At 43.2% G+C, this 13,419-nt stretch overlaps 1 protein-coding gene across 1 annotated transcript; it reads left to right on the forward strand.

Moving 5' to 3' along the window:
• Positions 1–892: 892 nt before the first annotated feature.
• Positions 893–12,558, forward strand: LOC140802831 (uncharacterized). The gene is made up of 4 exons (XM_073158449.1): positions 893–1,858; positions 10,765–10,927; positions 11,147–11,452; positions 11,969–12,558. The coding sequence occupies exons 1-4, from the start codon at positions 893–895 to the stop codon at positions 12,556–12,558; spliced, it is 2,025 nt and encodes a 674-aa protein (XP_073014550.1).
• The last annotated feature ends 861 nt before the right edge of the window (positions 12,559–13,419 follow it).

The following is a 13,419-nucleotide window of genomic DNA, read 5'->3' on the forward strand; positions in this document are numbered from 1 at the left end:
AGGAGCAGCTACTGCAGATCCTCATTTACATCTCAGAACATTCCTTGAAATTACTGACACGGTAAAAATAAATGGTGTTTCTGATGATATAATTCGATTGCGTTTGTTTCCTTTTTCTCTTAGGGACCAAGCAAGAGGATGGCTCCAATCGCTTCCTTTGGGGAGTATCACTACATGGCAGGATTTAACAACCAAGTTTCTTGCAAAATATTTTCCACCTGCAAAGTCTGCACAGTTAAAAATCGAGATAAGTACTTTTAGGCAGACTGATTTTGAGCAACTATATGAAGCATGGGAAAGATATAAGGAATTGTTGAGGAGATGTCCAAACCATGGTTTTGAAGATTGGGTACAGATTGAATTATTTTACAATGGTTTGAATGGACAGACAAGAGGCACTGTTGATGCAGCAGCTGGTGGCACGATATTTGCCAAATCACCCGATCAAGCATATGATTTGCTTGAACAGATGACCATTAACAGTTATCAGTGGCCGACTGAAAGATCAGGAGTGAAGAAGCAAGCTGGAATTTATGCCATAGATCCTATTACATCACTCACAGCTCAAGTTTCAGCTTTAACAACTCAAATTGCAGCAATGAACAAGGCCAGTTCATCAGAGGTTGAAAATGCATCTGTTGTCACCGAAGAACCACATATTCCTGATGAGGCTCATTATATCAACAATAGGAATTTTGGTGGATACGGAGGATATCGAGGTAACCCTCCCTCTAACACGTATCATCCTGGTTTGAGAAATCATGAAAATTTTTCATATGCTAATAATAAGAATGTGTTGAATCCTCCACCGGGGTTCAATACATCAAAGGGGGAGGGAAAGCCTTCATTTGAAGATTTGGTAGGTACATTTGTTGCTGAGTCTGGAAAAAGGATGGCGAGAACTGAATCTCGTCTTGACAATATGGAGACTCACATGGGAAACATGGGTGCTACAATGAAATCTTTGGAAACGCAAATCGGACAGTTGGCCAACGCTCTAAAAGATCAGAACAAGGGGCAATTTCCCAGTAACACAGAAGTGAATCCAAAGGAGCAATGCAAAGCTGTGACTTTGAGGAGTGGAAAAGAACTTGATGGTAAAAATTCCAATGATAAGGATGAAAAGGAGGTGACTGTTGAAGAAGTCGAAACTGAGGAATCCAAGGTTGAAGTTGAAGTTGAAAAACCTCCAGTATTTCAACCAATACTTCCATATCCACAGAGGTTTAAAAAAAAGAAATTGGATGAGCAATTTGCCAAATTTTTGGAGATCTTCAAGAAGATTCACATCAACATTCCATTTGCTGATGCGTTAGAACAAATGCCAAACTATGCAAAGTTCATAAAAGATGTGATGTCAAAGAAGAGAAAGTTGCATGAGTTTGAGACAGTGAAATTGACAGAAGAGTGTAGCGCAATACTTCAAAGGAAACTACCACAGAAACTCAAAGATCCAGGGAGTTTTACTATCCCTTGTGTTATTGGTGGTTCTAGAATAAATAAAGCTTTATGTGATTTGGGTGCCAGTATTAATTTAATGCCTTTTTCCATTTACAGGACTTTAGAGCTTGGCGAGGTGAAGCCTAGCACTATTACCTTGCAGCTGGCGGATAGATCACTTACATATCCACGGGGTATAGTGGAGGATGTTCTGGTAAAGGTAGACAAATTTATATTTCCTGCTGATTTTGTCATTCTAGATATGGAAGAAGACCAGGATACACCACTTATCTTTGGAAGGCCATTTTTGGCCACTGGAAAAGCTTTGATCGATGTGCACAAGGGTGAGCTTACATTGAGAGTAGGTGGAGAAGAAGTCATGTTCAACATCTACAACACAATCAAGGAACCAAATGAGGTAAGTACTTGTAATAGTATTGATGTAATTGATTCATGTGTATCTCATGTTGGTGCAGGTAGATTGACGAAAGATTCTTTGGAAAGATGCTTGTTGGAATCGGCGTCTATATTGGATGAAGATGATTGGGACGTGCAAGAAGAGTTACTGTAGTGACCCGTTCCAGAATCACCTACTAATCAAAAACTAAGCATGCAATTAACCTAATTAATTATAATCAGAGATAACAGCGGAAATATGGCCAACAACAATAGTTATACAACCCAATCGAAATCGAAGTCTAGACTAACTCAAAATGAAATATCCAGTACAACCATATCGAATCAAATGGAAAACACTGAAAACTAAACCAACCAGCTACTCAACGTCCTCCTCCTGCTCCTCCTGAGCCATCCAACCTGAGGCCTGCCCCGTGGGAATGGGGTGTCCAAGAATAAACAAAACCGAGGACGTGAGCGATAAGAACGCCCAGTACTAAAGTATGAGTATACAAACCTATATGAAATGCACATGCTATGATATGATACCAGGGTAGTCAAGAAACAGGAATCACAAAGGATCTCAAAATGCTCAGTCTAGAGGCGCCAAGTGGATAGTGCCGCGCGGTCCAACCTCTGGGTCACTGCATCCACTACAAGACAGACGTGGACCTAAAATGTCCCGGACCACCGAAGCCCTCCCGACCCGTCGGCCACTGTGTACTCTCGGTGTCCATGCGTCCACAAGACAGGGCTGAGCGGCCCCAAGATATAGCTTATCTCGAAAGAGATACAGCTCAACAGTAAAGGCTATCTCGAAGGAGATACGGCTCAACATGATATGCAATATGCATCATAACTCGTGACATAATAGCATGCATCATATGACATATAACAATGCAGCAAATACTCATGCAACACATATATGAATGTATACTCAACCAGGATATCTCGGATAGTACTTTCGTACCTCTATCACAGCAAGCCTAGCCTTACGCAACACCGCTAATCAGGTCTAGCACAAGCCTACGCATCAAAAGCATACTCAATCAATACTACCATGCTCGACTAGCAAAACCAGTACTCCCTAGTACTACCAAAGGTTTAGGGTTTACCTTCGTCCGTCGACAGCCCTTTGATGTCGATTGCCTTGAAACTCAGGCGCCGCTACGCTACTACTCCTGGCAGCTCTTAGCTATCGCTCGACCAACAACTAACCCTAGAAACCTTCCAAACTCTCCAAAATGAGAGAAAACTCAAGAAATTGGCAAGTCAAAATGAGGAAATCCGAGCACTATTTATAGGCCATGTTCGGATCCTCCGAACAACACTTCGGAACGTCCGAACGCTACGTGTCCATTGGCTCTTGACAGCTCATGATCGGATCCTCCGATCATACACTTCGGACCGTCCGAACATGCATGGAAAATGACGTGTCGATCAACACTTGACACCTATGATCGGATTCACCGAACTACACTTCGGATCGTCCGAACTCTTCGGTGCTTCCGAACCCTCTTCGGTCCGTCCGATCATGACCATAGCCAAAATTACACCTTAAACCTTCTTAATCACCATTACTCCGTTAATTACCCAATTTGGAATTCGGGCTACTACATTCTCCCCCCCTTAAAAGATTTCGTCCTCGAAATCAGGCTTAGGGAATGAACAAAACGAAAAAACAACATCATTAATACATCTCAATTGTTGTTGAATACAACTGATACTATGATTACAACTGAAAACACAAACTTATACAAAGCACAACTCAAAAGAGCTCTGGATGCTCCGAACGCATACGACTCTCTAACTCCCAAGTGGCTTCTTCAGTGCCTCGACGCTGCCACTGCACTAAGACAAGAGGAATGATCTTATTCCGCAACACCTTATCTTTGCGATCTAGAATCTGAACTGGTCGCTCCACGTAAGACAAATCCGTATCAAGTTGAACTTCAGATGGATGTAAGATGTGCGACTCATCTGCTACATAACGTCTCAACAAGGATACGTGGAACACATCATGAATACTTGATAGGTACGGCGGCAACGCAAGTCTGTAAGCTAAATCTCCCACACATTCCAGTATCTCGAATGGACCAATAAATCTCGGAGACAGCTTACCCTTGAGACCAAATCTCAAAATCCTGCGAAAAGGCGAAACTCGGAGAAACACCTTCTCACCTGGCTGAAAATGAAGAGGTCGACGCTTTGTGTTCGCATAACTAGCCTGTCGATCCTGAGCAGTCTTAATCCGCTTCTTGATTACTGCAACCTTATCTATAGCCTGCTGGACTAACTCCGGTCCCTCTACCTGTCGTTCCCCGACTTCATCCCAGAATAATGGAGTACGACAACGTCGCCCGTACAACGCCTCAAATGGTGCCATACCAATACTACGATGATAGCTGTTGTTGTACGCGAATTCAATCAAAGGCAAATGATCCTGCCAAGCGGGTCCGAAATCCAAAACACAGGCTCGCAACATATCCTCAAGCGTACGGATAGTCCTCTCTGATTGACCGTCAGTCTCCGGATGATAAGCAGTACTCAGACTCAGTGTAGTACCCAAAGCTGACTGGAAACTACCCCAAAACCGTGAGGTAAAACGAGGATCTCTGTCACTAACAATACTGACAGGCACTCCATGCAAACGTACAATCTCCTGAATGTACAATCGAGCCATACGATCGAAAGTGAAATCACGATTATACGGCAGAAAATGAGCAGACTTGGTGAGTCGATCCACCACTACCCAGATAGCATCGCTGTTCCTCGAAGATAATGGCAAGTGAGTAATGAAATCCATCGTAATATGCTCCCACTTCCATTCTGGAATAGGTAAGTTCAACAACAATCCTCCCGGTCGATGGTGCTCTGCCTTAACCTGCTGGCAAACTAGACACTTGGAGACAAACTGATACACGCTGCGCTTCATCCCTTTCCACCAAAACCGCATCCTCAAGTCTCTATACATCTTGTTGCTTCCTGGATGAACACTTAACTTGCTTCGATGCGCCTGAGACAATATCTCGTCCCTCAAAGTGTCATCCTCTGGTACTACAACCCGATTAGATAAGCATAGAAGACCATTGGACTGATAATGGAAATTGCTATCACCACCAACTAACCGAGCTAATCTCTGAGTCTTGAGATCAGACATCTGAGCTTCTCGAATCCGAGTGAACAAATTGGGCTCAGATAAAATGGTAGCAACACGAATGCTCTCCTTACCTTTTCGATGCTTGAATTTAAACCCCAACGAGCAACTATCCTGGATGGCACTAGTCATAGCACAAATCTGAAGTGCAGAGGCTCTCACCTTGCGACTAAGCGCATCAGCTGTGAGATTCGCAGAACCTGGATGGTACTTGATCTCGCAATCATAATCCTTCAGCAAATCCATCCAACGACGTTGCCTCATGTTCAACTCAGCCTGAGTGAACAGATATTTCAGACTCTTATGATCAGTAAAGATTTCAAACTGAACACCGTACAAATAATGACGCCAAATCTTCAGCGCAAACACAATAGCTGCCAATTCCAGATCATGAGTGGGATACTTCTCCTCGTGAGATTTCAGCTGTCTGGAAGCATAAGCAATCACCTGACCGTTTTGCGTCAACACACACCCTAAGCCTTGAGTGGAGGCATCGGTGTAAACACTGAAACCATCAGATCCTGACGGTAACGCCAAAACAGGTGCGGAAGTCAGAAGTCGACGAAGCTCTCTGAAACTATCTTCGCACTCGGATGACCACTCAAATGGAACATCCCTCCGAGTAAGTTGCGTCAATGGTCTGGCTATCTGAGAGAAATTCACGATGAAGCGACGATAATACCCTGCCAGACCTAGAAAACTACGGATCTCAGCCACCGTCGTCGGACGTGACCAATTCAGCACTGCTTCAATCTTGCTGGGATCCACAGAAACTCCTTCCTTGGAAATCACATGACCAAGGAATACCACACGATCAATCCAGAACTCGCACTTACTCAGCTTAGCATACAATTGCTTCTCACGAAGAATCTGCAACACAATCCTCAAGTGTTGGGCATGCTCTTCCACACTGTGGGAATAGATCAAGATATCGTCAATGAAAACCACCACAAACTGATCCAGAAAATCTCGGAAGACTCGGTTCATCAGATCCATGAATACCGCTGGCGCATTCGTCAATCCGAATGGCATAACTAGAAATTCGTAATGCCCATAACGAGTACGAAATGCAGTCTTGGAAATATCATCATCTCTGACTCTCATCTGATGATAACCCGATCGCAAGTCGATCTTGGAGTAAACAGAAGTACCCTGAAGCTGATCGAACAAGTCATCAATACGGGGTAAAGGGTACTTGTTTTTGATCGTCACCCGATTCAGCTGGCGATAATCAATGCACAACCGCATCGATCCATCCTTCTTCTTGACAAACAAGACTGGAGCTCCCCAAGGCGAAACACTCGGGCGAATATAACCCTTATCAAGAAGATCCTGCAATTGCTGCTTCAGCTCTCTCATCTCTGACGGAGCAAGACGATAGGGGGCACGAGAAATCGGTGCAGTCCCTGGCATTAAATCTATGCCAAATTCCACCTCTCTAACCGGAGGAAAACCAGGAATCTCATCTGGGAAAACATCAGGAAATTCACAAACCACTGGAATATCCTCTAGACCAACACTACCTGTGGATGAATCAATCGCATAGATGAGGTAGCCTTCTCCGCCCGACTCTAAAGCACGACAGGCTTTCAGAGCAGATACCACTGGCATCGGAGGTCGCGCTCCCTCACCATAGAAAAACCAACTAGAGCTTTCAGTCGTACGAAACTGAACAAGCTTCTGGTAACAATCCACAGTAGCTCGGTAGGTCGTCAATAAGTCTATACCCAAGATACAATCAAAATCTTCCATCTCTAGGATCATAAGATTCGCAGTCAACTCGTTACCCTCAAAATCTATGGGACAACCCATCACTAGACGCTTCGCTAACACCGAATGACCCATCGGGGTAGAAACAGAAAGAATGACGTCTAGAGAAACATAGGGTAACCTATGACGCTTAACAAATCGTGCAGAAATGAAGGAATGAGAGGCTCCTGTATCAATAAGAACAAAAGCAGGAATACCGCATAAATGAAAAGTACCTGCTATGACTCTCTCCGTCTCATCTGCAGCCTGATCCTGGTTCAGCGCAAAAACCTGACCCTGGGCACGAGGTCGAAGATTCGAACTACCCATTGCCTGACCCTGCCTCCTCTGCTGAACAGTCGTCTGAGATCCAGAACTGGATCCTGCTCCACCTCGCAACTGAGGACAATTCTTCTTAATATGCCCCATCTCTCCGCACTGATAACAAGCTCCTGCGGCTACTCGGCATTGCTCCGATGGATGGTTCTTCCCACAATGCGCACAAGACTCCTTCTTCTTACCAAAGCGGAAAACACCACTAGATCGAGATCCAGATCCAGAAGAAGATGAACCAGATTTCTTGAATGACTGAGATCGAGGCCTCAAAGTACTCGGAGGTCTAGAAGAAGAAAGAATAGCCCTACCACGCTGGAGACTGATCTCTGCCTGGCGACACCGGTTCACTAACCCATCATAAGAAGTAGGATTATCACAGACAGTGACTCGATCAAAGATCTCCTGATTAAGGCCCTGGAGGAAATGATCATACTTGGCCTCAGAACTGCCACTGATATGAGGAGCGAAGGGTAACAACTCAAAGAATTTCTGCTGATACTCATCAACAGACATACTCCCCTGCTTAAGGTTCAGGAGCTCAATTGTCTTGGCCTGGCGAAGGGCTGGAGGAAAGTACAGCTGCATGAAAGCTGCACGGAAATCGACCCAAGTCACCCTACCTTGGGACTGGACTATCGGCGCAGAAGTCGATCGCCACCACTTGCGCGCACGGCCCTCGAGAAGAAAGCTAAGGGTCTCTATCTTCTGCTCCTCGGTGCACTGAAATGCACGGAAACAACTCTCCATGCGCTCTAACCAGTCCTCAGCATCATCGGGAGTCTCACCACCAACTAAAGGCTTAGGCCCCATCTGAATAAAACGATGCAAATCAAAACGCCTAGGACCGTCCCGACGATGACGATGTTCACGGTAACGCCTACGATCGTCCTGATCACCCCATCGACCTACACTCCCCTGACTACTCCCGTCATCAAAATGGTCAGCCATCGCTACAAGATAGAATAGGGAAAATGGTAAAATGGTCAACGGAAATCCCAAAACAGAATCTATATCCCAAAATCATACGCATGCTCTGATACCATAAATGTAGTGACCCGTTCCAGAATCACCTACTAATCAAAAACTAAGCATGCAATTAACCTAATTAATTATAATCAGAGATAACAGCGGAAATATGGCCAACAACAATAGTTATACAACCCAATCGAAATCGAAGTCTAGACTAACTCAAAATGAAATATCCAGTACAACCATATCGAATCAAATGGAAAACACTGAAAACTAAACCAACCAGCTACTCAACGTCCTCCTCCTGCTCCTCCTGAGCCATCCAACCTGAGGCCTGCCCCGTGGGAATGGGGTGTCCAAGAATAAACAAAACCGAGGACGTGAGCGATAAGAACGCCCAGTACTAAAGTATGAGTATACAAACCTATATGAAATGCACATGCTATGATATGATACCAGGGTAGTCAAGAAACAGGAATCACAAAGGATCTCAAAATGCTCAGTCTAGAGGCGCCAAGTGGATAGTGCCGCGCGGTCCAACCTCTGGGTCACTGCATCCACTACAAGACAGACGTGGACCTAAAATGTCCCGGACCACCGAAGCCCTCCCGACCCGTCGGCCACTGTGTACTCTCGGTGTCCATGCGTCCACAAGACAGGGCTGAGCGGCCCCAAGATATAGCTTATCTCGAAAGAGATACAGCTCAACAGTAAAGGCTATCTCGAAGGAGATACGGCTCAACATGATATGCAATATGCATCATAACTCGTGACATAATAGCATGCATCATATGACATATAACAATGCAGCAAATACTCATGCAACACATATATGAATGTATACTCAACCAGGATATCTCGGATAGTACTTTCGTACCTCTATCACAGCAAGCCTAGCCTTACGCAACACCGCTAATCAGGTCTAGCACAAGCCTACGCATCAAAAGCATACTCAATCAATACTACCATGCTCGACTAGCAAAACCAGTACTCCCTAGTACTACCAAAGGTTTAGGGTTTACCTTCGTCCGTCGACAGCCCTTTGATGTCGATTGCCTTGAAACTCAGGCGCCGCTACGCTACTACTCCTGGCAGCTCTTAGCTATCGCTCGACCAACAACTAACCCTAGAAACCTTCCAAACTCTCCAAAATGAGAGAAAACTCAAGAAATTGGCAAGTCAAAATGAGGAAATCCGAGCACTATTTATAGGCCATGTTCGGATCCTCCGAACAACACTTCGGAACGTCCGAATGCTACGTGTCCATTGGCTCTTGACAGCTCATGATCGGATCCTCCGATCATACACTTCGGACCGTCCGAACATGCATGGAAAATGACGTGTCGATCAACACTTGACACCTATGATCGGATTCACCGAACTACACTTCGGATCGTCCGAACTCTTCGGTGCTTCCGAACCCTCTTCGGTCCGTCCGATCATGACCATAGCCAAAATTACACCTTAAACCTTCTTAATCACCATTACTCCGTTAATTACCCAATTTGGAATTCGGGCTACTACAGTTACTTGCTCTCGATACATTGCCTAAAGAAAAGATTGATGTGCATAATGTAGAACTACTTGAAGATGCAATTATAGAGGTACCAAAAGTATCCCCTGAATTGAAGGAACTTCCAAGTCACCTCTGTTATGCATTTTTAGGTGAAAATTCAACATATCCGGTAATTATCTCTTCTTTTCTTACTTGTACTGAAAAAGAAAAATTGTTGAGGGTGTTGAGAGAATTTAAATCTGCTCTGGGATGGACAATTGCTGATATAAGGGGAATTAGCCCTACTGTTTGTATGCATAAAATTTTGATGCAGGAATCATATTCACCTTATGTTGATCATCAGAGAAGGCTTAATCTTGCAATGAAAGAGGTTGTAAGGGCTGAAGTGTTAAAATTGTTAAATGCTGGTGTTATTTATGCTATTTCTGATAGCTCATGGGTTTCACCAGTACAAGTAGTGCCTAAGAAGGGAGGAATAACTGTAGTGAAAAATGAGAACAATGAATTGATTTCAACTCGCCCAGTGACTGGTTGGCGAGTATGCATAGACTACAGAAAATTGAATGATGCTACTAGGAAAGATCATTTCCCACTTCCATTTATTGACCAGATGCTTGATAGAGTTGGTGGTTATCATTATTATTGTTTTCTAGATGGTTATTCAGGTTACAATCAGATTGTCATAGCACCGGAGGATCAGGAGAAGACTACCTTCACTTGCCCTTACGGTACATTTGCTTTCAGGAGAATGCCATTTGGACTATGCAATGCACCTGCTACTTTTCAGAGGTGTATGATGGCCATATTTTCTGACATGGTTGAGGAAATAATGGAGGTTTTTATGGATGACATTTCTGTATTTGGTACATCTTTTGATCATTGTTTGCAAAATTTAATGCTTGTTTTGCAGAGATGTCAGGATAAGAATCTAGTTCTGAATTGGGAAAAATGTCACTTCATGGTTCCAGAAGGTATTGTGCTTGGCCACAAAATTTCAGCTAAAGGAATAGAAGTTGACAGGGCCAAAGTTGTGGCAATTGAAAATCTTCCACCGCCAAAGAATGTGAAAGGAATCCGAAGTTTCTTGGGACATGCCGGGTTTTATCGTCGTTATATTAAAGATTTCTCTAAAATTACTAGACCTTTATGTAATTTTTTAGAGAAAGATTCGACATTTATTTTTGATGATGATTGCTTGCAGGAATTTAACAAGATCAAGGCAGCACTGATTTCAGCACCCATCATGATAGTACCTGATTGGAAGGAGCCATTTGAGCTCATGTGTGATGCTAGCTACTATGCTGTAGGAGCAGCATTGGGACAAAGGAGAGACAAGATGTTTAAAGCCATCTACTATGCAAGTCGTACACTCAATGCAGCCCAACAGAATTATACAACTACTGAAAAAGAGATGCTAGCAGTGGTGTTTGCATTCGACAAATTCAGAACATATCTCATAGGCACAAAAGTAACGGTTTTCACTGACCATGCAGCTCTTCGTTACTTGTTTGCAAAAAAAGATGCAAAGCCCAGATTGATACGATTGATACTCCTACTTCAAGAATTTGACTTTGAAGTCAAAGATAAGAAAGGTTGTGAGAACCAGGTGGCTGATCACCTGTCTCGACTAGAGCTGGAAGAACGAACTGAAGGTGGAGCTATCAACGAATCATTCCCAGATGAGCAACTTTTCAAGGTAAGGGATACATATCCGTGGTTTGCAGATATAGCTAATTTCCTTGCTACAGGAGAATTGCCTTCAGATTTAACGTATCATCAAAAGAAGAAATTTCTTCATGATTCCAAGTTTTACTTGTGGGATGATCCATTCTTGTTCAAGAGATGCGCTGATCAGATAATCAGACGATGCGTAGCTGAGGAAGAAGCAGGTATGATTCTAGAGCAATGTCATTCTTCACCTTACGGTGGACACTTTGGAGCATCTAGAACAGCAGCTAAAGTATTACAGTCAGGTTTCTATTGGCCTAATTTATTTAAAGACAGTTATACTTTAGTCAAGTCATGTGATAAATGCCAAAGAGTTGGCAACATTTCTAGACGACATGAACTTCCACTAACAAATATTTTGGAGGTGGAACTCTTTGATGTATGGGGTATTGATTTTATGGGTCCTTTCCCATCTTCGTTTGGTCAATCATACATTTTACTTGCTGTCGATTATGTGTCAAAATGGGTGGAAGCAATTGCCACCGCAACTAATGATGCTCGAGTTGTTGTTAAGTTTGTCCACAGGAACATCTTCACGAGATTTGGAACGCCTAGAGCCATTATCAGTGATGAAGGTACACATTTCTGTAACAAAATTTTTAATTCACTATTGGCCAAGTATGATGTGAAGCACAGGGTGACAATGGCATACCACCCGCAAGCTAATGGGCAAGCAGAAATATCCAACCGGGAGATTAAGCAAATATTGGAAAAGACAGTGAAAACAAACCGGAAGGATTGGGCAATCAAGCTAGATGACGCTTTATGGGCATACAGGACTGCATACAAGACACCTATCGGGATGTCACCTTATAGGTTGGTCTTTGGGAAAGCTTGTCATTTACCTTTGGAACTGGAGCACAAGGCATTTTGGGCTATCAAAAAGCTAAATTTTGACATGGGAGCATCGGGCGAGCAACGACTGTTGCAGTTGAATGAGATGAACGAATTCAGGAATGATGCATACGAGAATGCCAAGATATACAAAGAAAATACCAAGAGATGGCACGACAAGCAGATTCTTCGACGAGAATTTGAAGCAGGACAACAGGTGTTATTATTCAATTCTCGACTGAGGTTGTTTACTGGTAAGTTAAAATCCAGATGGTCTGGCCCATTCACAGTAGAAAAAGTGTACCCACATGGTGCAATTGAACTAAAATGCAAAAATGGCGAAACATTCAAAGTCAATGGTCAGAGGGTCAAGCATTATTTTGGCAATGAAGTGCGGCAAATGGACAACATACCGTTGCGAGAATCAAAATAGACTGAAGAAAGTCAGGCTGATGACGTTAAACCAAGCGCTAATTGGGAGGCAACCCAATTTTTTTTTTCTATTGCATTTTGATTTCAGTGTTGATTTTATTTTTTGTATCATGTTTTTGTGTTGTTGTATATATATATATATATTTTTTTTTATATAATGTATGATTTTATCTTCCCAAATTTAATGAATCCCAATTGTTTTCTTTTCAGAACTGATAATTTTAGAAGAAAATTCGAAGCAGGAGTGCACCCGCAGCACAAAGACAGCGCACCCGCACTCCTTAGCATACCGCCCCCGCGCTGATTCGCATGGAAAAATGCAAGGGCTGCCGAACATGCACCACACCCGCGCTACACCTAATACCGCACCCGCGCTGCCTGTTCGAACATACACCGCACCCGCGGTGCTTACACTACCGCACCCGCGGTCTCACGTTTTTAAGACAGATTTGGGCATTCATCAACCATTACCGAAAACATTCTCAAGAACACCCACTTCCACTTTCGAAATCCCTACTCAAAACTCAACTCATACACCAAATTCTTGTTCTTCTTTCAACAAATTCATCACTACAACCTAAAAATCTTCAATTATTCCATCAAATTTCTCATTCCTTTCCATCAAATTTAAAATCAAACCTAGGGTTTGAAAAGGGGGTTCGAAAATCTCTTCAAGATTTGAGTGGAACTTTGAATTAATTCTTCAAGAAACATTTCAACACACTCAAGGTGAGCCAATTCATTGCATATTTGTTGGAAAATTCGAGATTGTTGGTGTTAGTGGCTATAGAAGGAAATTATTGGTGAATACATTCTTCATTTTGGGGATATTGTTCATTGATTGTTGTGTATATTGTTGTGT

The sequence above is a fragment of the Primulina eburnea genome, chromosome 10, assembly GCF_022965805.1.
Source record: "Primulina eburnea isolate SZY01 chromosome 10, ASM2296580v1, whole genome shotgun sequence".
In the NCBI taxonomy this organism is placed as follows: domain Eukaryota; kingdom Viridiplantae; phylum Streptophyta; class Magnoliopsida; order Lamiales; family Gesneriaceae; genus Primulina; species Primulina eburnea.

What these genes read in the sequence shown, in the direction of transcription:
- LOC140802831 (XM_073158449.1), top strand. Translation starts at nt 893, where the DNA reads ATGGCGAGAACTGAATCTCGTCTTGACAATATGGAGACTCACATGGGA. An exon ending in CAATCAAGGAACCAAATGAG is followed by an intron (nt 1,859 to 10,764) that starts GTAAGTACTTGT and finishes GATTGCTTGCAG; the next exon opens with GAATTTAACAAGATCAAGGC. An exon ending in CGTAGCTGAGGAAGAAGCAG is followed by an intron (nt 11,453 to 11,968) that starts GTATGATTCTAG and finishes ATGGGCAAGCAG; the next exon opens with AAATATCCAACCGGGAGATT.